We start from the raw sequence: 21,520 nt of genomic DNA, 5'->3' as shown, positions 1-21,520 counted from the left end.
CAACCTCATGCAGCATTATTTGTCTAACTTTTAACTCTAACTTGTGTCTTTTCTCTCCCAGTTCGGACACCCAAAGGCTTCTCAGCCCACTCCAAGGTCCTGACGGAGAGAAAAAGAGAGAGAATGGTGAGGTGGTGACTTCATCCTCTCTTGAACCAACCCTCTGCACTCCCCCTCCTTCTCAGAGCATTTTTTTTAAGCCAAAGCAGAAAGTCTTTCAGGCAGCATGCCAGCATTTTTCATCCTGCTGCGGTCCCTGGTTATCAGGCTCCTCAGTAGCAGTGTGGTTGGCTCACTGGTCCAGTTCCTCAGGAGAAGCCTTTCTTCAGCCGTCGCACACCTCGGCACAGCTCTGCGCCACGTGTGGGAACGTGTCAGCTCCCAGGAGTCCAAGGACGCCGTCCTCGGCTGTGTGCTATGCATTCTCAACATGCACAAGAAGGTGGAGAACTGACAAGCCTCTTCACTTTCTATTTAACCCTGCACTTGTCAGGAGAACAGAGACTGGACAAGCAGACCTGATGAGTGAGGACCAGAAAGGGATGTGAGAGACTTTTCTTTTTCAACGTGCACTTGGACTCCAGAATATTTTGTTTTCCCATCAGGACACTGGCCATGTCTGAGAGTATTGTAAGGAAGGTACAGCCATTCACGATCGGGACCAAGCTGTCTGTCCCTACTGTGCCCAAATGCCAGGAGATTACGCAGAGTTATCTGCAAAGCCAGAACTTTGATAACTGCACACTCCAGCAGAACCTGAACTCGCTCTACCTCAGTCGACAGCAGGTCTGCGCTCATGGCCCCTGTCTGGTCTTGCCCACCGGCCAACAGGTAGCCCCTGTAAAAGACAACCAGAAAGACATGGCCACAGAGGACCACCTCAACCAGAACGCCTCTCTTTCGTCCGCTGTTTCGAGATCCATCAAAAAGATTAACATCTCGGGGAATAAGGAAAGAGCAGAGGACGCTATTTCAGTGGGACAGAGACAGCGATCTGTTTTGAGAGCCACTTCAGAAAACCATAATAATAACAACAACAACATTAGCAGCACATCAGATCCCAACATGCCTAGGACTGTGGGAATCAACTGTGAGAATAAACCTAACTCTCACTTCAAGGTACAAAACACACATTTTATATTGTTTACGGCTACTAATTTTGGATATTGTTATTATACTTAATAACTATAGCTATTAGGGTTGCTTAGAAAAAATCAATATAAATATATATAAATATTTTTAAGAATCAATTTTAAAATAGACGTTTTCAGGCCATCTCCACGCTTACTCGCCGCGAGTGTGTACGTTATTCATCAGCAACCAAGAGTATCGGTAGCTTTTGTAATCTGCAACCTGTTTTAAAAAAGGTTTTATGATAATTTTTATACCAAATAATATATTACAAGAATTAGTCAGAATCAAATAATCACCCCAGGAATCAGAATCAAATCGAATCTTGATATTATTGTATGTAACAATTAACAAACCTATTGAAAAAAACCTTTTATGTTCTATGTTTTTTTAATAAACTGACTTTTGTTTTCAGTCCGACTGATAAGTTAAAACTGCTAACAAAACCATTTTGGAAAAATATAAAAATACTAATGTTCACATTGTTATCATTAGTTGTAATAAAACAAGGATAAGTCGTTTTCTCAAAGCTCTGTTATAAGATGTATTTTTTTTATTTCATTATTTTAAGTATTTATTTTATTTCTGATAAAAATTGGACTACAAGCTCATCTTTTCTTCTCTACATTTTTCAAACCCAAAAAATTAAGAAGAACACATCCTTTTAGCTTAGTGAAAACATATACACTGGTATCCATGGTTAGCTTTGATGCTAACTCCTAGCTTAACTTGACAGATTATTTGCACTAATTCAGTCCATGTTTTTATTACTATCTTACTTAGCAATCCATGTTCTTATATTCAACATTTATCACAAACTTTCAGGTTTTCGTTGAAGATTATTCAGCTGCGCAGGGACAAACCAGACCCAAACTAAATGGAGAAAATCCAGTCCAACAGGTAAGAAGCATTGCTAAGTCAGACTGCTAAGTAAGCTCCTGACAATGTTAATTTCAGTCAAAAATAAGTACATAAAGGCAGTACATGGACGTTACTTCATCAAAATGATGGGATGTTTGTGCTATGAAAGTGTTCTATATTGGTGCTAATTTAGCTAGCTACATACCTTTGCAGTTATGTTGTTTGCCCTGACGTTTCCTCGTTTGACACATTTAGGAAGCAGTTAATGGGTGAAATATGTGAGGACGTGTGAACCCTTTTGTTTTCTTTTTGCTTGGGTGTAACTAATGAAAAAGTCAACAGTCAGCAGAATCTCCCAATCTGCTGAACTGTATGTTGTGTGTTGTATGACACTGGGCAAAGTGGACTGTTGTGTTTGGCTGAGTCCTGGTTGAAGTCATCTCTGTATGCGTGTGTAAGAAGTGTTCTGTTACAGCACACCCTTCAGAGGCAGGGCTCACTGGAAAACATGAGGTCAGGGAAGATGTTAACAAAAGAAAAGACCTTCTAAAGTCCACATGGAGGCTGGTAATAATAACACAGGAGCGCAGCGATGGCCCCTTTTGTCCTTTTAGGTCATTCTAGGTCTTCATGGCCTTGCTATACAACTCAGATTAACGACCTCTCCTCTTGTCTTACTCAAACAAATGAGCTAAAACAGGGATGATTCATACGAGAAAGTGCATGGCGTCGCATTTTCCCTCGCAGGAGTTTAAACAATGAACCTAGTCTATATAAAGCCGTTTAGAAGTAATAGTCAGACATCCGAAAAACTGCCCGCTCCCGCTTCCTTCATTTGCCCAGATGTTTCCCGATTTGCCAGCTGCAGGAATGCTTGTGTTCAGTTTGTTATGGCTGTACAATAATATATGTGGGTTTATGTGAGGTCGATTTATTTACCTACAAATTATTGATATTAAACGATGTTATTATGAACATTATTTTGAAACCAAAATAACCAGTGATGTGATGATTATATATAATAATAGTAAACTTGCATCCCTTCTTTACTTTAACATTGTTATTGAAATGTAAATATTTACATCCATCCATTTTCTACCGCTTATTCCCTTCGGGGTCTACATATTCAAGTTAAATAAAACAAACAAACAATAAAAATAAAATATACTCTGTCTGTCTGTCACGGTTATTATTTATATCAGGGTATTGTTGAATGTGCTGAAAAAGTACTTATACACACTACGGTTAGTATAGTACTGCGATACTAATGAATCATATTCGGTACTATACCACCTCTGAAAAGTACCAGTCCCCCCCCCGTGCCCCCGTTGTCGTTACGTTGTGTCATTGCTGGTTTACGAGCAGAGTATCATGTTTAGTAGCGCACAATCACGGAGTACTTACAAGCAGACACAGTGTGTAGACAGAAAAGGGAGAACGGACGCATTTTGGCTTAAAAACTAACGATAAGGTGAAGTTATAACACTGAAACGCCCTCAGGAAGAGGTGCTTTAAGACATGGCGAGCTAGCTAGCGGCTAAAGTCCAGCCCCAGTCGGCAGTGTTTTAGCTACTTCTAAATCACTAATCCTGGTCTCCATGGCGACAAATAAAGTACGTTTCTTACAAGTATCATCCCTGCAGGACGAGGAATAGCTAAACATGTTTCACTACACACCGTAACTCACCGGTGTCAAAATGTAAACAAACGCCATTGGTGGATCTACACTTAACATCCACTGTAATGATACCAAGTACAGTAGTGTATCCAGTCGATACTAGTCATCTGCTATGATTACGTCGATATTTTTTGGCATCACAACATTTTTTAAATTTATATTATGTTTATAAACTCAGGAAATATGTCCCTGGACACATGAGGACTTTGAATATGACCAATGTATGATCCTGTAACTACTTGGTATCAGATTGATACCCACATTTGTGGTATCATCCAAAACTAATGCAAAGTATCAAACAACAGAAGAATAAGTGATTATTACATTTTAACAGAAGTGTAGATAGAACATGTTAAAAGAGAAAGTAAGCAGATATTAACAGTAAATGAACAAGTAGATTAATAATTCATTTTCTACCACTTTGACAAAATAATAGAATGGAAAATGACACAATATGTTACTGCATACGTCAGCAGCTAAACTAGGAGCCTTTGTTTGCTTACTTACTCCTAAAAGATAAGTTGTCTATGTTGACTATTTTATTTAAGGACAAACTTGCAATAAGAGACATATGTTTAATGTACCGTAAGATTTTTTGTTAAAATAAAGCCAATAATGCAATTTTGTGTGGTCCCCTTTATTTAGAAAAGTACCGAAAAGTATCGAAATAATTTTGGGACAACACTAACACACACACTAAAATCTTTTGAAAAAGTTGTATTTTTTCTTTAAAAACTAAAATGAATAGACACACATCATACTTTCTTGCCAAGGACAAGCGGTAGAAAATGGATGGATGGATGGAAAGAGGAAACATCGAATATTGTTCTGGCTTCATAAGAGTCACATTTTATTTGTGTGTTCAAATATGTTTATCTTCTTCCATTTTAATTTGTAAAATTGTTTAGAATTGTCTTAATAAATACAAATTGGTTGATAACTTTGCTTCATTTCCGGTTCATGTGACGTCCCTCGGGTTCACTTCCTGTTTAAAATAACTGTCTGTTTCAACGTGACACTGTCGAGTGTAGGTTGATCACTCTATGCAAAGACAGCACAGCCTTTATGTTCAATGTGAAAAGTGTATCTTAGTAGTTTAAACAGTAATGTGTTCATACAAGTTTAGATGGGGGTATGACGTTCCTTAATGGGGAAGATATTAATGTCTCTTGTTTTCATGTTAGCATTTAGTCTAGCTAGCAAGCTAATGCTAGTTGGTCAATAATGTTATCAAGGTGTGGTTATATCAATCACAGGTTTTCAATTATTTTTAATTTAATACGGTGATGCTAATCAGTTTATGTGCATGCAGTGCAACACCCGCAGCAATCAAAGAATGACCGCTCTTGACGCATGCACATGGCGATTTATGGAGGCTGGCAAAGTTATCCAGTTCATTTTTATTTAACGTTCAATGAATTGACTTATCAAATATAAGTGTTGTGTGTGTGTCTTTTGAACGACAACAACAAAATACAATATGTGCGAGAAAGGGATTTTGGAATGATGAGATTTGTTTTAAAAAATCACAAAAGCTGATACATATTAGGGTTGTACGGTATACCGGTACTGGTATAGTATCGCAGTACTAATGAATCAAAAACGGTACTCTACTCTGTTTGAAAAGTACCGGTCCCTGGGCATGATTGCGCATCGTCACGTCATGACATTGCTGGTTTTGCGAGCAGACGAGCATGTTCGGCAGTGCACACTCACGGAGTACTTACAAGCAGCAACTCATTATTCATTCACAAAGTATCTTTTACATGTTGACATTTGCAATATTGCTTGTATTTCACTTTTGTTGACTTCCTGTGCAAGGAAAAGAAAGGAAGGTTTTTGAAAAAAATGTAATATCAAACAAGTAGGAGTTAGTGACTGTATATAGCGTATGTAGTGTTAAGGAAACCAAAGTAAGGGAAATATTGAAAATAGGGGTTAGAGCTGCTCCGATTAAACGATGAAATCAATTATTCGATTACAAAAAAGCCTTGATTTACAAACCCCGTTTCCATATGAGTTGGGAAATTGTGTTAGATGTAAATATAAACGGAATACAATGATTTGCAAATCCTTTTCAACCCATATTCAATTGAATGCACTACAAAGACAAGATATTTGATGTTCAAACTCATAAACGTTTTTTTTTTTGCAAATAATAATTAACTTAGAATTTCATGGCTGCAACACGTGCCAAAGTAGTTGGGAAAGGGCATGTTCACCACTGTGTTACATGGCCTTTCCTTTTAACAACACTCAGTAAACGTTTGGGAACTGAGGAGACACATTTTTTAAGCTTCTCAGGTGGAATTCTTTCCCATTCTTGCTTGATGTACAGCTTAAGTTGTTCAACAGTCCGGGGGTCTCCGTTGTGGTATTTTAGGCTTCATAATTCGCCACACATTTTCAACGGGAGACAGGTCTGGACTACAGGCAGGCCAGTCTAGTACCCGCACTCTTTTGCTATGAAGCCACGTTGATGTAACACGTGGCTTGGCATTGTCTTGCTGAAATAAGCAGGAGTGTTCATGGTAACGTTGCTTGGATGGCAACATATATTGCTCCAAAACCTGTATGTACCTTTCAGCATTAATGGCGCCTTCACAGATGTGTAAGTTACCCATGTCTTGGGCACTAATACACCCCCATACCATCACACATGCTGGCTTTTCAACTTTGCACCTATAACAATCCGGATGGTTCTTTTCCTCTTTGGTCCGGAGGACACGACGTCCACAGTTTCCAAAAACAATTTGAAATGTGGACTCGTCAGACCACAGAACACTTTTCCACTTTGCATCAGTCCATCTTAGATGAGCTCAGGCCCAGCGAAGCCGACAGCGTTTCTGGGTGTTGTTGATAAACGGTTTTCGCCTTGCATAGGAGAGTTTTAACTTGCACTTACAGATGTAGCGACCAACTGTAGTTACAGACAGTGGGTTTCTGAAGTGTTCCTGAGCCCATGTGGTGATATCCTTTACACACTGATGTCGCTTGTTGATGCAGTACAGCCTGAGGGATCGAAGGTCACGGGCTTAGCTGCTTACGTGCAGTGATTTCTCCAGATTCTCTGAAACTTTTGATGATATTACGGACCGTAGATGGTGAAATCCCTAAATTCCTTGCAATAGCTGGTTGAGAAAGGTTTTTCTTAAACTGCTCAACAATTTGCTCACGCATTTGTTGACAAAGTGGTGACCCTCGCCCCATCCTTGTTTGTGAATGACTGAGCATTTCATGGAATCTACTTTTATACCCAATCATGGCACCCACCTGTTCCCAATTTGCCTGTTCACCTGTGGGATGTTCCAAATAAGAGTTTGATGAGCATTCCTCAACTTTATCGGTATTTATTGCCACCTTTCCCAACTTTTTTGTCACGTGTTGCTGGCATCAAATTCTAAAGTTAACGATTATTTGCAAAAAAAAAAATGTTTATCAGTTTGAACATCAAATATGTTGTCTTTGTAGCATATTGAACTGAATATGGGTTGAAAATGATTTGAAAATCATTGTATTCTGTTTATTTTTACATCTAACACAATTTCCCAACTCATATGGAAACGGGGTTTGTATATTCTGTTGCTTCGATTATTCACTTAAAGAGTGTCATTAACAAAAATGTATACAATTCAGACCACATTGGGTACCTGGAACTTTAAATACACGGACATAGTTGTTTCGCACGGCCGCTGCATCAGACCTGTGGCGTGTGGCTGCTGTGGTTTGAAAATTTTCCAATGTTTATTTTTATTAATGCACACATGTTAAAAGTGCAATTTCAATGTTGCATTTATGAGAGCAAAAAATGACGGTTTTGGCAAGCAGAAAACATGTTGTTTATGTCAACTATTTTCACTAAATTAAGCATTCAAGCAATAAAATGTGCTTTATCCGATTACTCGATTAATCAAACAACCCAATTGATAGATTACTCAATTAATAAAATAATTGATAGCTTCATGCTCATACTGTAGACTTACATTGCTCAAATCTGAAAATACAATGACCTAGAAAGGGGGTCAGCAACCCGCGGCTCTTTAGCACTACCCTAGTGGCTCCCTGGAACTTTTTCAAAAATGGAAAAAGATGGGGGAAAAATATATTTGTTGTTTTAATAATGTTTTTGTAGGAGGACACACATAACACAGACCTTCCTAATTGTTAGAAAGCCCACTGTTGAATATGTTTGTGTTTATGCTTCACTGATGACAGTATTTGACCAGCGCCGTTTTGTCCTACTAATTTTGGCGGTCCTTGAACTCACCGTAGTTGGTTTACGTGTACAACTTTCTCCGTCGCTGCCACAGAAAGACGTGTTTTATACCACTCCTTTGTCTCATTCTGTCCACCAAACGTTTTATGCTGTGCGTGAATGGACAAAGGTGAGCTTTGTTGATGTTATTGACTTTCGTGGAGTGCTAATATTCCATGCTAACATGCTATTTAGGCTAGCTATGTGTACACATTGCATCATTATGCCTCGTCTGTAGGTATATTTGAGCTCATTTAATTTCCTTTACTTTTGTCCTGTGTGTATTTAATTTATATTTGCATGTCTCATGACACATTATCTGTATATTGGCTGCATTTCTGATTGTGTGCCATGTTGTTCCAGACCATAGCAAACGGTAACTAACTTGCAAAGATTCTGGGTCAAATGCAGAGAATAATTTCGCCACACCTAGTGTGTGTGTGACAATCATTGGTACTTTAACTTTAACTTTAATAAATCCAATAGAAGAAGACAGCCTGTCCTTTCCTTTAACTTGGGCACACACATCTATACTTTTGGCAGTTTTAAGCCAGTCATTTCCAAGAGTTATCTAACCCTCTGAGACACTTACTTATTGTGTTGCCTTCATCATAAGACTTACATAAGGCTTTTAACTTTTTGCGGCTCCAGACGGATTAATTTTTTTGTATTTTTGGTCCAATATGGCTCTTTCAACATGTTGGGTTTCCACCCCTGACCTAGATGAAGGAGAATATGTAGGCAAGGACAAAAGGAAAATGTAATAAAAGTAAATAGAACATAAAAAAAGGTTTGAATTAGTGATGACATTAAAACAAAGACAATTAAATGGAAAGTAAATGGAATAAATCCTGAAATAATTATATCTGCCCTAAAATGTATGGTTTTAATTTGTTACATGGCTATTGTTTATGATTGTTTATGATTTATTTTTTAGATCTACAGTAGTTTGTATTTCTGAAGTTCTATTTAATTTATAAGCACCATATTACGGGAGCTGCATGTCGGACCAACCAAAATATGAACTGTATCTTATTGTGTCACGAGAACTGAAAGAGCGGTTGAGGCAAGGAGGGAAAAACGCCACAAGTGAAGCAATTATTTTGGGATGAGATCATTGTTTGGCTCCATCTCTTCACGCCTTTGGCCCCGCAAGGCTCTGCTGAGCTGCGGAACAGGTCGTGTTATCTCATCTTTGCTTCCATGTCAGTGGACCGGTGTGAGCCTGGCATGGGGGCGTTTGTCCAGTCAATCCGTCCAAGAAAGAAGCACTTTATTTCTAGCAATAAGAAAAATTGGATGTGTCAAGCTCACGGTGTGTTGAAAACAGCTCTGGAGCAAGTCGCTAATGTCAACAACCTTTACTGCCTTTCTCTCCGAGGTGCTTGAATTTAGAAGCGACACCCTGAGAATGTGCTAAAAAGTCAAAGGCGTCTCTTTGAGCACATGTTGAAGGGCGAGACATGTTTGTTTTACATGGAGTTGATTGCTCGTTCTAATGGATATTCCGTTTTTTTCCCGGAGAAATGCGCCTAATGTTTAAGGCTAAGGTTGCAAAGCCGAGAAGCACACCATCTGTCTTACAGGCTGTTCTGCTAAATATCACAACTTTCATCCACCTTTTTCCATGACAAAGAATAGAACGTTTTCGGGGCCAAGTTGCATTACCCGAGCAGGTAAAAGTGTGGCGCAGTGGTCAGCGTTTTACAAAGTGTAAAAATGTACTCTCATGTTCTGGTTTTTATTTCAAATTGCTCAAATTTGGCTATTTTAGGCCATGTCTACACAAAGTCGTTCAATCCCTTAAACGAATAACTATTTAGCCTAAGCCCCGTTTCAGCCACACTAAACCAGCGGTTAAGGTTCCCCTCCTCGGACAAATTTTTACACGGGTAAGTCAGCCGTGTAATTCTTGAATCTCCGGGTCTTAGCTTTGTATGGACTCATTGATCGTTTACAAAGTGAGTTCGGAGAGGAAGTGATGCCAGAAACACCACGCCCATACAGGAAGTGACATCAGAAATAACGCCCACAGCCAGCTTCATAATAAAACGGTTTCGTAACTCGGAGCTAACCACTGGAAATATGAAGGCGAGCAGTGTTGGGTTAGTTACTGAAAACCAGTAACTAGTTACAGTTACTAGTTACTTTATTTCAAAAGTAACTCAGTTACTAACTCAGTTACTTACACCAAAAAGTAATGCGTTACTGTGAAAAGTAACTATTTAGTTACTTCTTTTTTTCCCTTTTTTTTTTGAGGCTCCCTTTAATGCCCTTTTAGCCTTCATTTCAGTACTGTTATTGCACTGGAGAATAATACAATCTGTTGATCAACTTGACATGCATTTGCATCACTGAACTCACCTAAGCAATGTGGTCTACATACAACACACAAAGACAAAGATATGTTTCAAAGGGCCAATTTATTTCAGGCCAGAACAAATTGACAAAACTATTTTAAATAGCTGCAACATAATGGCACTTTAACTTTAACTTTAAGTAGATAGGATCTTTGATCCAAGACAACTTACATTTAACTAAAATGTTATTCTCTACATCCTGTACCGAGGATGTCGTTGTGGCTTGTGCAGCCCTTTGAGACACTTGTGATTTAGGGCTATATAAATAAACATTGATTGATTGATATTTTCTTTGTGCGCGACAAAAGAAATGTATTGAGAATGTCTCCATGTTAAGAAACTCGACTTCTGGCTTCACCATGATGTCTTGTTAGTTGTTATGAGAGTAGCGTATGTGTGTGTGTGTGTGTGGCCCTTTAAGATATGACAGCATGTGAGGTGAGTGACGTCAGTGAGTGAGTGGGCGAGAGAGGTGAGGGAACGGCGACATGTGCTCTAGCTTGGTGGATGGCTGCGTCCAATAAAGTCACAAAGTTGCAACAAACCGCCGGCCTCGTCATTCACTCTCAGCTGTAAAGACCCACTTTCGGGTAAAGTGAAGGTTGAGTTAGCCCCGAAGTACATAGGCCCTGGAGGAACGTCTCCCCTGCGCCCCTCAACTACGGTCTGGGAGCCCCCCCGCCCCCACCCACACAAAGCACGCGTTTTCTTTTCCACCGCAGCGCCGCAATTAAACACACTCAGATCTTTTGTTTCAAGCCGATACTACATAAAAAATAACGTAAAATAACGCAGTAACGCATCATGTAGTAACGGCAACTAAGTTACTGAATATAAAAAATAACGCATTAGATTACTAGTTACCGCCGAGACTAACGGCGTTACAGTAACGCGTTAGTCCCAACACTGAAGGCGAGTCATCCAGACGTGCCCGTGTTTCTCCTTCTTCTACATGTATAGACGCTTGTGGAAATCACACATGAATACCTTAAGAGAAAGCAATTGCAGCTATTTGGGTTACAACACTTCTCAGACGGCAAGAGAACTTTCGAATGTCCGGCCTGGTTAGCTGTGTTTCTACTTAGCGAAAAACTTTGTCCATTTGTCAAAGGAGAGACAACGAGAATGCGAGCTCCCGTGGATGTGATAAAAAAGGTAGCGTGTGCTTTGTATTACCTGGCCGTCGAGGAAAACAGCGAATGCATTTGGACTGACAAAGCAGACTGTATCAGTTATTGTCCGCCATGTATGTCGCGGGCTCAACGTCTCGGTCCAGAGTATATAAAGTCACCAAAAACGAAAGGACAATGAAGGTGAAGGCAAAAGAGTGAGGAGTGTCCTGACCAGATATCTAGATCCCTAGTTTGATTGATGTAGAATGTTCTTTATCACATTGTTTACGTGTCTAATAAAGATTTGATTAATTTATGATGGTGTGATTCACTACAATAGGGCCCCACAGCACACTGGATTCTAGTTTATTGAAATACCACAACACTGGATATTGTTCAGATAAGTTACATTTAAGAACTTGCACACAAAGCAACACTAGAGGTGACTTTGACGTGCGCATTTTCCGCGCATGTGTATGAGGTCACGTTGCGCTGGGTGACGGAGGGGGGTGGGGGTCTTAAACGGTGGCATTGTTATGTGTGGACACGGATAAAGTTAGGTGTGATTTATCCTGGATAACTGTAAACGGGGCCTTAAAGGTAGTCTGAAATATGGCCAGTTTTGCTTTCTAAATATACTCAGCAAGCGATGACGTTAGCAAGTCCCTTTTTGAGAGTGAGGACAGATTTTTCACATGAATTAAATATGCAACATCTGAACTGCTTGACTAAGGCCCAACTGTACGTTTGGATCAACAGGCCATTGTTGTGCAGAAGTGGACAGGAAGAAACAAGGGAATCATAGACTTCCTGTATGAGATCATTGTGAGCCTGCCAGTTTAAGGAGATAGGCCCACGCCCACTTTGTCAAGCTCTTTTCCTCCTGTTCTACACATAAATACCTCGAATGCCTCAGAGGCCTAGTAAACTCGGCGCTTCTCTGAGGCAAAGTGACGTCATGCGTTTTCATCTCAGGCAAAGCGTTGTTTCGGGGAGATGTCATGTGTGGTCTTGATGTTAAATGCAGAAGAGGAAATGAGTTTATTATATGTATTATCTAATAGCAGTCACTATGTATGTCTAATTTAGGCATGATGTGTTGACATGCAATGGCTTATTTGTGCACTGAAGAGCAATTTAACATTCTGTAAGATAAGAGTAGCTCTGTGGAAAATAACAGCTCTTCTGTTGCCAACTACAGTCTTGTTTAGAACTGGAAGTGCCAGACTTTATTAATTTATTGATTCAATCATCGTGACTCAATGGGTCCTTGGCCTTCAAACGGGATGCTTTATTGCAAACAAATGATAACTTTCCACATGGTTTGGACGTTTGCCACCTGCTTTTGAGCCCCCGCCTCTTATGTCATTCCCCAGAAAAGTCAGCTCTGCAAGACAAAGCCTTATGCAACGCTGTCCTATAATTGGCCAAGCAAAATGTCTGCTGTGATTAATATGACTTTGGAGAACAAAGTGCTTTTTTGATCAATCTGAAACACTTTAAGCAGGGAAGAAATTGCAGCCTATTTTCTCCCTTGAGCACCGTATTTACTCACTTTACCACCGCTCCTTGAGACATCGCACATCTGATATCATGCAACCAGCAGATGTGGGCTGTCCTTCAACAGAGATTAAACAGTCCTATGAAATGTGATTATGCATTAAAGAGACATCAAAACAACTGATAATTGTATTATACTGACTTGGAGTAAATCCGTTTGTAGGCTGAGAAATGGATGAAAAGCAAACGGCAAGACCTGAAGGATGACTCCAAAATTCAGTGCTGCCCCCTGCAGGACTGGGATGAAGCCTCACAAATCCTCCAGAGAGACCTCAAAGACTTTGACAACACCCTCATCCAGCTCAACCAGGTAACCAACTGCATGGATCGTTCAACATTTACCAGGTAATGGAGAGCTCCACGTGTCAACTGCTCACTGTTACTGGCGTTGAATAGGGATGGGTATTGTTTCCATTTTAGGTGATAGACTATCGGTGCCAAGAAGAGATGTGTTGTTTGCAAAAGTATTTTAAATGGCTCTCTTAACTTAACGATTGGAACTGATTCTCAGATGTGAATCATTCCTTTGGGAGACGTTTTTTTTAATGCACAGGCATACAGTGCATTCGGAAAGTATTCACTTTTGCCACATTTTGTTATACAGCCTTATTCCGAAATGGGATAAATACATTTTTGTGCACACAATTTGACACACAATACTCCATAATGACAGAGTGATTTTTTATTTTTATTTTTTTGATTGCAAATGTATTAAAAATACAAAACTAAAACATCACATGTACATAAGTATTCACAGTCTTTGCTCAATTCTACGTTGTATGCAGTGTGGGCATTTACGTATACACACAGTTAGGATTGTAAAATTTTGTATTTACAGTTTTATTTAAACTTTATATATACGTTTTATTCTTACTCATGTGTGTAATGTTGCTGTGTTGTTAAAATGCTCTTTTGCGACAAACTTGTTCAGGTGAGGGAACATTCTAAATCGTTAGGTTACGGTCAAAACATGGGGATGTGGTCCACCTGATGCAATGAAAACACAACAAAAATAAAAATATAGTAGTATTTCAGAATTATTCCCAGCAATGGAGTAGTGCAGGTCTCAATTTGAATTAATATCTATTGTATTTGTGCTACCACATTGTAAAAAAAAAAAAAAAAAAAGTCAGTAGATTTTATAGTAAAAAAACAACAACTGCCAACTCAGGAGCCAGAATTGTACCGTAAAAATAAAATTGGTACCGTTTTTTAATTTACAGTAATTTGGTAAAAAACAAAACAAAAAAAACACCAGAACTTTTACAGTAAAATAATTTTTTTACCTTAAAATCTAAAATTTTTTTTTAAACTTTTAAAATATTTTTTGCAACATAGTGATTGTTTCCTTGATTGAAAAAACTATTTTTTCCCAAATTAGTACTTTTGAAACAGTAACGGTGCTTAAAAAAAAAGAAGCCTTTTTTATTTTTTTTATTATTACTATTTTAATTTTGTTACGTGCGAGTAACAAAAACTATGGACTGTACTCTCACAATATTATGTCAGACCCACTCGACATCCATTGCATTCGGTCTCCCCTAGAGAGGGGGGGGGGGGGGGTTACCCACATATGCGGTCCTCTCCAAGGTTTCTCATAGTCATTCACATCGACGTCCCTATGGGGTGAGTTTTTCCTTGCCATTATGTGGGCTCTGTACCGAGGATGTTGTTGTGGCTTGTGCAGCCCTTTGAGACACTTGTGATTTAGGGCTATATAAATAAACATTGATTGATTGACATCCCCAAAGCGTGGGTTTTGTTCCCTATGACACTTGACTTTTAGTGAACAATGTATTCTTTTGCCTGTCTTTTTTTTTTTTTTTTTTAAAGACAGGCGATCAACTTATCTGCAACCTGAATCCGACCTCTGACCTTGTGAAGAAGCAGCTGAGCCAGCTAAAAGACCAATGGAACATTCTGAAACAGACCGCTACCAATCAGTCCAGGGTGCTGGGAGGGGCCAAAAATGTGCAGGAGTTCAACAAAAAAGTGGATAAACTAGAAGCCTGGATTAAAGAGAAGGTGCAGTTCTAGTCCTTAAAGCAACAGCACCAAATGTTTGGACTGGTTTTGCAATTTGTTTCGTTTGTTGTATGAATATTCATTTTTAACAAAACTGCATTACAAATAATTAATGGCAGTTAAATGTTTGTGATGTGATGAACCTAATAGTTATATCACTGCATCTGGGTGAGGGTTAATTGATGTTCTTTATTTAGTTTCACTGAAACGTAGTATCTGTTGTGATCATCATGCTCGGAGCTATTTCTCTTTGTTGAGCTTGGTCCTAGGATTATGTTGCGTAATTCTAGTGTGTGTAAAAAAGCAAAACAATGGTTGGTTTCACAACAAAGAGAGACTATAAACTCTGACTTTTATGTGTGCTAACAGGAAGAGGAGCAGTCTCTTATAAATGTCATGGGGGAAAATGTTGACAAAATGCAGCTAACCAGAAGAATTTTAGATTTGAAACAGGTGAGCAATAACAATAACCTTGCATCATTAATAAACATACTGTAAGCATTTCACATATACAACAATTTACCATTTAAATTAAGGCTGTCAAAAATATGTAAATCATGTGATTAATCACTAAAAAAATTATTGCATTAATCATGTATAGTTGCAGATTAATCCCACAGTTTATGTTGACTGTACGTGCTGGGCAGCACGGTGGAACAGAGGTTAGTGCATGTGCCTCACAATACGAAGGTCCTGAGTTCAATCCCGGGCTCGAGATCTTTCTGTGTGGAGTTTGCATGTTCTCCCCGTGACTGCGTGGGTTCTCTCCGGGTACTCCGGCTTCCTCCCACCTCCAAAGACATGCACCTGGGGATAGGTTGATTGGCAACACTAAATTGGCCCGAGTGTGTGAATGTGAGTGTGAATGTTGTCTGTCTATCTGTGTTGGCCCTGCGATGAGGTAGCGACTTGTCCAGGGTGTACCCCGCCTTCCGCCCGAAAGCAGCTGAGATAGGCGCCAGCACCCTCCGCGACCCCGAAAGGGACAAGCGGTAGAAAATGGAAGGATGGATGGATGGCAGTGCGGCTTGTTATACGGTCAGTGATCGGATCAATGCATACGTTGGTGCAAAGATGAGTGAGGAGACTCATGTGTATGTATATATATATATATATATATATATATATATATATATATATATATATATATATATATATATATATATATATATATATATATATATATATATATATATATATATGTATGTATGTATGTATAGTATGTATGTATATATATATATATATATATATATATATATATATATATATATATATATATATATATATATATATATATATATATATATATATATATGTGTGGGAAAAAAATCACAAGACTACTTCATCTCTACAGGCCTGTTTCATGAGGGGTTCCCTCAATCATCAGGAGATTTTAATGGGAGCATTCACACACTCCACCAGGAGTGGAGCCTGCGGCTTAATTTGACCCAACACGGGGAACCTTACCTGGCCCGGACACGGAAAGGATTGACAGATTGATGGCTCTTTCTTAAATAAAAGGCTATCGATGCTGTCATCTAGCAAAGCTGAATTTGACCAAGCAACCCCCCCCGTACCAAAAAGCCCTTGATGAAAGCGGATACAATTTCACCCTCACCTATGAACCCACGCCAGGAAACCAACCAAAAAAGAACAGAAAACGAAACAACATCATCTGGTACAACCCCCCATACAGCAAAAACGTCTCAACTAACATTGGCCACAAATTCCTCACTCTGATTGACAAACACTTCCCCAAAGGCAACACCCTAAGAAAAGTATTCAACAAGAACAACATTAAATTGAGCTACAGCTGTATGAACAATATACGACAAATTATCTCAAACCACAACAAAACAATTGCAAATGAGCCGTCGGCCCCCGGACAGAGCGACCCCAAAACCAACAAAGACTGCAACTGCCGCAAGAAACCTGATTGCCCTCTCAACGGGGGGTGCTTACAAACATCAGTTGTTTACCAATCTAAGGTAACACGCAAGGACATTAACACATTCGACACATATGTAGGATTAACCGAGGGAGAGTTTAAAACCAGATGGAACTACCACAAGGCTTCTTTCAGGAACCAAAACCTGCGGAATACCACAAAACTCAGCAAACACATTTGGGACCTCAAAGACAATAATGTTGAATATTCAATAACATGGCAAATTCTTGCATCCAGCACACCTTACAATAGTGGTAATAAAAGATGCAACCTATGCTTGAAAGAGAAACTGTTTATTATATACCGTCCAGACCTGTCATCCCTCAACAAGCGCAGCGAAATTGTATCAGCATGCCGCCACAGACGGAAACACCTCCTAGGTAACACATGAGCCAATCACCACGCCCCTACGCCAGCATGTACCCACCCACTCTGTGCCCTATATAAACCATGGTATGTGAATGCTCCCATTAAAATCTCCTGATGATTGAGGGAACCCCTCATGAAACAGGCCTGTAGAGATGAAGTAGTCTTGTGATTTTTTTCCCACACATACATATATTGCACTCTACTACGGTATCGAGCACTATTTTTTGGATAACCTTATTAAGACATATATATATATATATATATATATATATATATATATATATATATATATATATATATATATATATATATACATATATATATACATATTTATTTATATACATACATATACGTATATACATACATATACACATTATATATAAATATATATACATACACTTATATATATATATATATATACATACATATGTGTGTGTTTGTGTATGTATGTATATATGTGTTTCTGTATGCATGTATGTATGTATATATGTGTGCGTGTATATGTATGTATATATGTATATGTGTATATATATGTGTGTGTATAAATATATATAGTACATATGTATATATATATGTAAATATGTATGTATGTTTGTATATATATGTTTATGTATGTATATGTATGTATATATATATATATGTATGTATATATATATATGTATATATATATATATATATATATATATATATATATATATATATATATATATATATATATATATATATATATATATATATATGTCTTAATAAGGTTATCCAAAAAATAGTGCTCGATACCGTAGTAGAGCGCAATATATGTATGTGTGGGAAAAAAAAATCACAAGACTACTTCATCTCTACAGGCCTGTTTCATGAGGGGTTCCCTCAATCATCAGGAGATTTTCTCCTGATGATTGAGGGTACCCCCCCTCATGAAACAGGCCTGTAGAGATGAAATAGTCTTGTGATTTTTTTTCCCACACATACATATATATATATATATATATATATATATATATATATATATATATATATATATATATATATATATATATATATATATATATATATATATAAACCCTGACTGGACTTTACAAAAAACTGTTAACAGGTTTTGAGCAAATAAATGACATGCATTCAAGTAAAAAGAAATCCTGTTTGACAGCCTGACAATGAAATTGTAATTGTGTCTAAATATTGGGCTCTTTTTAAGTTGATTTAAAGTGAATAACAAGCTGATTACCATGATTAATCGAGATTCAAAAGTGTGATTAATCAGATTTTTTAAATTATCATTAGACGGTCCTAAAATAAATACATCATTATTAAATGGACAACTAAATAAATTGACGGTGCAAAGACAACTCCCATCATAATTGAATTTTAGTTTGATTTTTTTTATTGCAGGATGAGCAGTTACATAGAACCCTCCACGAAGAGATCAATCATTTGGCCCTCAAACTGGAGAAACAAGGGAAGGCAGACAGCAAAAGCATTTCCAGCAGGCGGAAAAACGTCAATAAAATGTGAGTGCCCCTCAAGACGAACAACTACAGCAGGGGTGTCAAACTAATTTTAGATCGGGGGCCACACAGAGAAAAATCTACTCCCAAGTCGGCCAGACTGGTAAAATCCCGGCACGATAACTTCAAAATAAAGACAACTTCAGATTGTTTTCTTGTTATTTATACTTTCTGAATAAATGATGTGATAATGTTCATCAGTCACTCATTGGTGTTCATTTTCAATCTATCAAGATAAAAAAAGATATCAAGATCAAATTACAGTATGTTATTTATGTAGTTTGCTCATTTTCCTCGACTGATGTACTAACATCATGTGGTTTATTTTGTTTTACATATGTAGCATCATCTACAAAGATACACATAATTGCTATTGCGACATCCAGTGGACACATTTAGAACAGCAGTTTCTTTCATTCAAAACATTTCGGCTCATTTTTATACTTAGCAAACTCATCCCGCGGGCCGGATAAAACCTGTCCGCGGGCCTGATCCGGCCCTCGGGCCGTACGTTTGACACCCCTGTACTACAGTAAATGAGCGATACGATTTGAGCTCTGCTTTGCATGTACAGGTGGCTGAAAGTCCAGTCACACCTGAAAAAACACCAAGACAATCTTCATCTTGCATTAGAGGTGTCATCCTTCTACCAGCAGGCCGACAACACAATATTTGTCATCAATAACATGGTATTGTTGTCCTTATTTTCGCTATTCCACTTGGAACTGACACCACTAAGAACTCTACTTCCTCCCAGATGAAAAGCATAAACGCCTCCAAAGAGCCGGACCTCTTCGGAGACAGGGAAATCCGAGACATTGCCAGTCAAATCATGGTAGGAAATATCGTTTTTACTAAAACTCCACAGCATAGCAGACACAGAGGTGTTTTTGCAGAAGCCTTCTCTACCTAACCTACAGGTTTGTGTTTGCGTGTGTGTGTGTGTGTGTGTGTGTGTGTGTGTGTGTGTGTGTGTGTGCTAGATGTTAGATGTGAGCGTGTCACAGCTGTCTAATCTCCATCCTGCCTTGGCTGCCGGAGTAACACAGAAGCAGAGTGAGCTCAAGGACTGCTGGGTGTCTCTTCAGAAGGTTTTTAGGTAAGACAACAAGCTGAGATATTGTCAGACAACTACTGTGGCCCTGTCAACATGCTCATCCTAACCGCACACACACATTGGCGCATCAAAGGTCTGTGTTTTTCTGCCGTCGGTATGTGCAAATGATGGTTGGAGTTAATGTTAAGGAAGGTTCAGTCTCCATGTCTGGGATAATACCACACACACTGACTTTTTAGCTCAGTAAAACGCAATAACATAACTATCTTTGGATACAAACAACACAGCAAAATGTGTATAAATGCAATTTGATACAAATTGTGGGTTTCCTTAAATCATTCAAAAGTAGGGTTGCGCGATATAGAGGATATACAATATAAATCAGTGGTTCTCCACCTTATTTCACCAGGTACCATCTCAGAAAACACTTGGCTCTCCAAGTACCACCCTTATGACCAACATTAAAAAATGTTGTAGGCCTAAATATTTATTAAAACTAGGCAGTGGTTTTATTCAAAAAGTGTATTTAAGGTTTTTGGCCACTGTAAAATTACACACAATTTGAACAGTAATGAGTTTGAATTAGGGTTGTACGGTATACTGGTATTAGTATAGTACCGCGATACTAATGCATCATATTCACTACTATACCGCCTCTGAAAAGTACCGGTCCGCCACAAATGTAAACAAACACCATTGGTGGATCTACACCTAACATCCACTATATTGATACCAAGTACAGGAGCGTATCTAGTCGATACTACTATGATTACGTAGATATTTGTTGGCATCACAACATCTTCTTTCGTTTTTTTTTAAATTTATATTATGTTTATAAACTCAGGAAATATGTCCCTGGACACATGAGGACTTTGAATATGACCAATGTATGATCCTGTAACGACTTGGTATCGGATTGATACCCACATTTGTGGTATCATCCAAAACTAATGTAAAGTATCAAACAACAGAAGAATAAGTGATTATTACATTTTAACAGGAGTGTAGATAGATCATGTTGAAAGAGAAAGTAAGCAGATATTAACAGTAAATGAACAAGTAGATTAATAATTCATTTTCTACCACTTGTCCTTAATAATTTTGACAAAATAATAGAATGGAAAATGACACCATATGTTACTGCATATGTCAGCAGCTAAATTAGGAGCCTTTTTTTGCTTACTTACTACTACAAATTATTGCAAGTACAAACTTGCAATAGGAAACATATGTTTAATGTACTGTAAGATTTAAAAAAAAAATAAAGCCAATAATGCATTTTTTGTGGTCCCCTTTATTCAGAAAAGTACAGAAAAGAACCAAAAAGTATTTAAATAATTTTGGTACCGGTACCGATACCAAAATATTGGTATGGGGACAACACTAGTTTGAATATTTAATTAAATGATTCTTAGTTGTACCACTCAATGGAGCCTCATACCACACGTACTACAGTTTTAGAATCACTGATATAAATTATATACATTTGTCAGACAATAATAGAGCTTTTAATACTATCGTTATATCGTGATAATGCATGTCGATGACATATTCTCGCTGTGTCCTGCAAGTTTGACAGTGACAAGCGAGCAAACGCATCCTCAACGCACTGCAACATTCTTGCTAGCGAGCAAACGGCCAATGTCCCTCCACAGTGAAAAG

The 21,520-nt window shown here is 38.2% G+C and overlaps 1 protein-coding gene across 5 annotated transcripts in view; it reads left to right on the top strand.

Moving 5' to 3' along the window:
• The first annotated feature begins 453 nt into the window (after positions 1 to 453).
• The window catches only part of mymx (myomixer), a 60,874-nt gene continuing 39,807 nt past the window's right edge, over positions 454 to 21,520 (top strand). For 4 of the 5 annotated variants that reach the window (XM_061960953.2, XM_061960979.2, XM_061960962.2 and 1 more), the window contains exons 1-9: positions 454 to 1,119; positions 1,957 to 2,031; positions 13,121 to 13,267; positions 14,791 to 14,982; positions 15,352 to 15,435; positions 18,686 to 18,804; positions 19,376 to 19,490; positions 19,559 to 19,636; positions 19,785 to 19,900. In XM_061960953.2, coding sequence (XP_061816937.1) covers positions 616 to 1,119; positions 1,957 to 2,031; positions 13,121 to 13,267; positions 14,791 to 14,982; positions 15,352 to 15,435; positions 18,686 to 18,804; positions 19,376 to 19,490; positions 19,559 to 19,636; positions 19,785 to 19,900 — 1,430 coding nt within the window. In that variant the 5' untranslated portion in view covers positions 454 to 615. The remainder of the gene's footprint in view (positions 1,120 to 1,956; positions 2,032 to 13,120; positions 13,268 to 14,790; positions 14,983 to 15,351; positions 15,436 to 18,685; positions 18,805 to 19,375; positions 19,491 to 19,558; positions 19,637 to 19,784; positions 19,901 to 21,520) is intronic. The other variant, XM_061960971.2, reaches the window with a different exon arrangement.

Source organism: Nerophis lumbriciformis, linkage group LG02 (assembly GCF_033978685.3).
Source record: "Nerophis lumbriciformis linkage group LG02, RoL_Nlum_v2.1, whole genome shotgun sequence".
NCBI classification, from domain to species: Eukaryota; Metazoa; Chordata; class Actinopteri; order Syngnathiformes; family Syngnathidae; genus Nerophis; species Nerophis lumbriciformis.
Note: the sequence above shows the minus strand (reverse complement) of the source record. Positions and strands in the feature narration are given on the sequence as shown.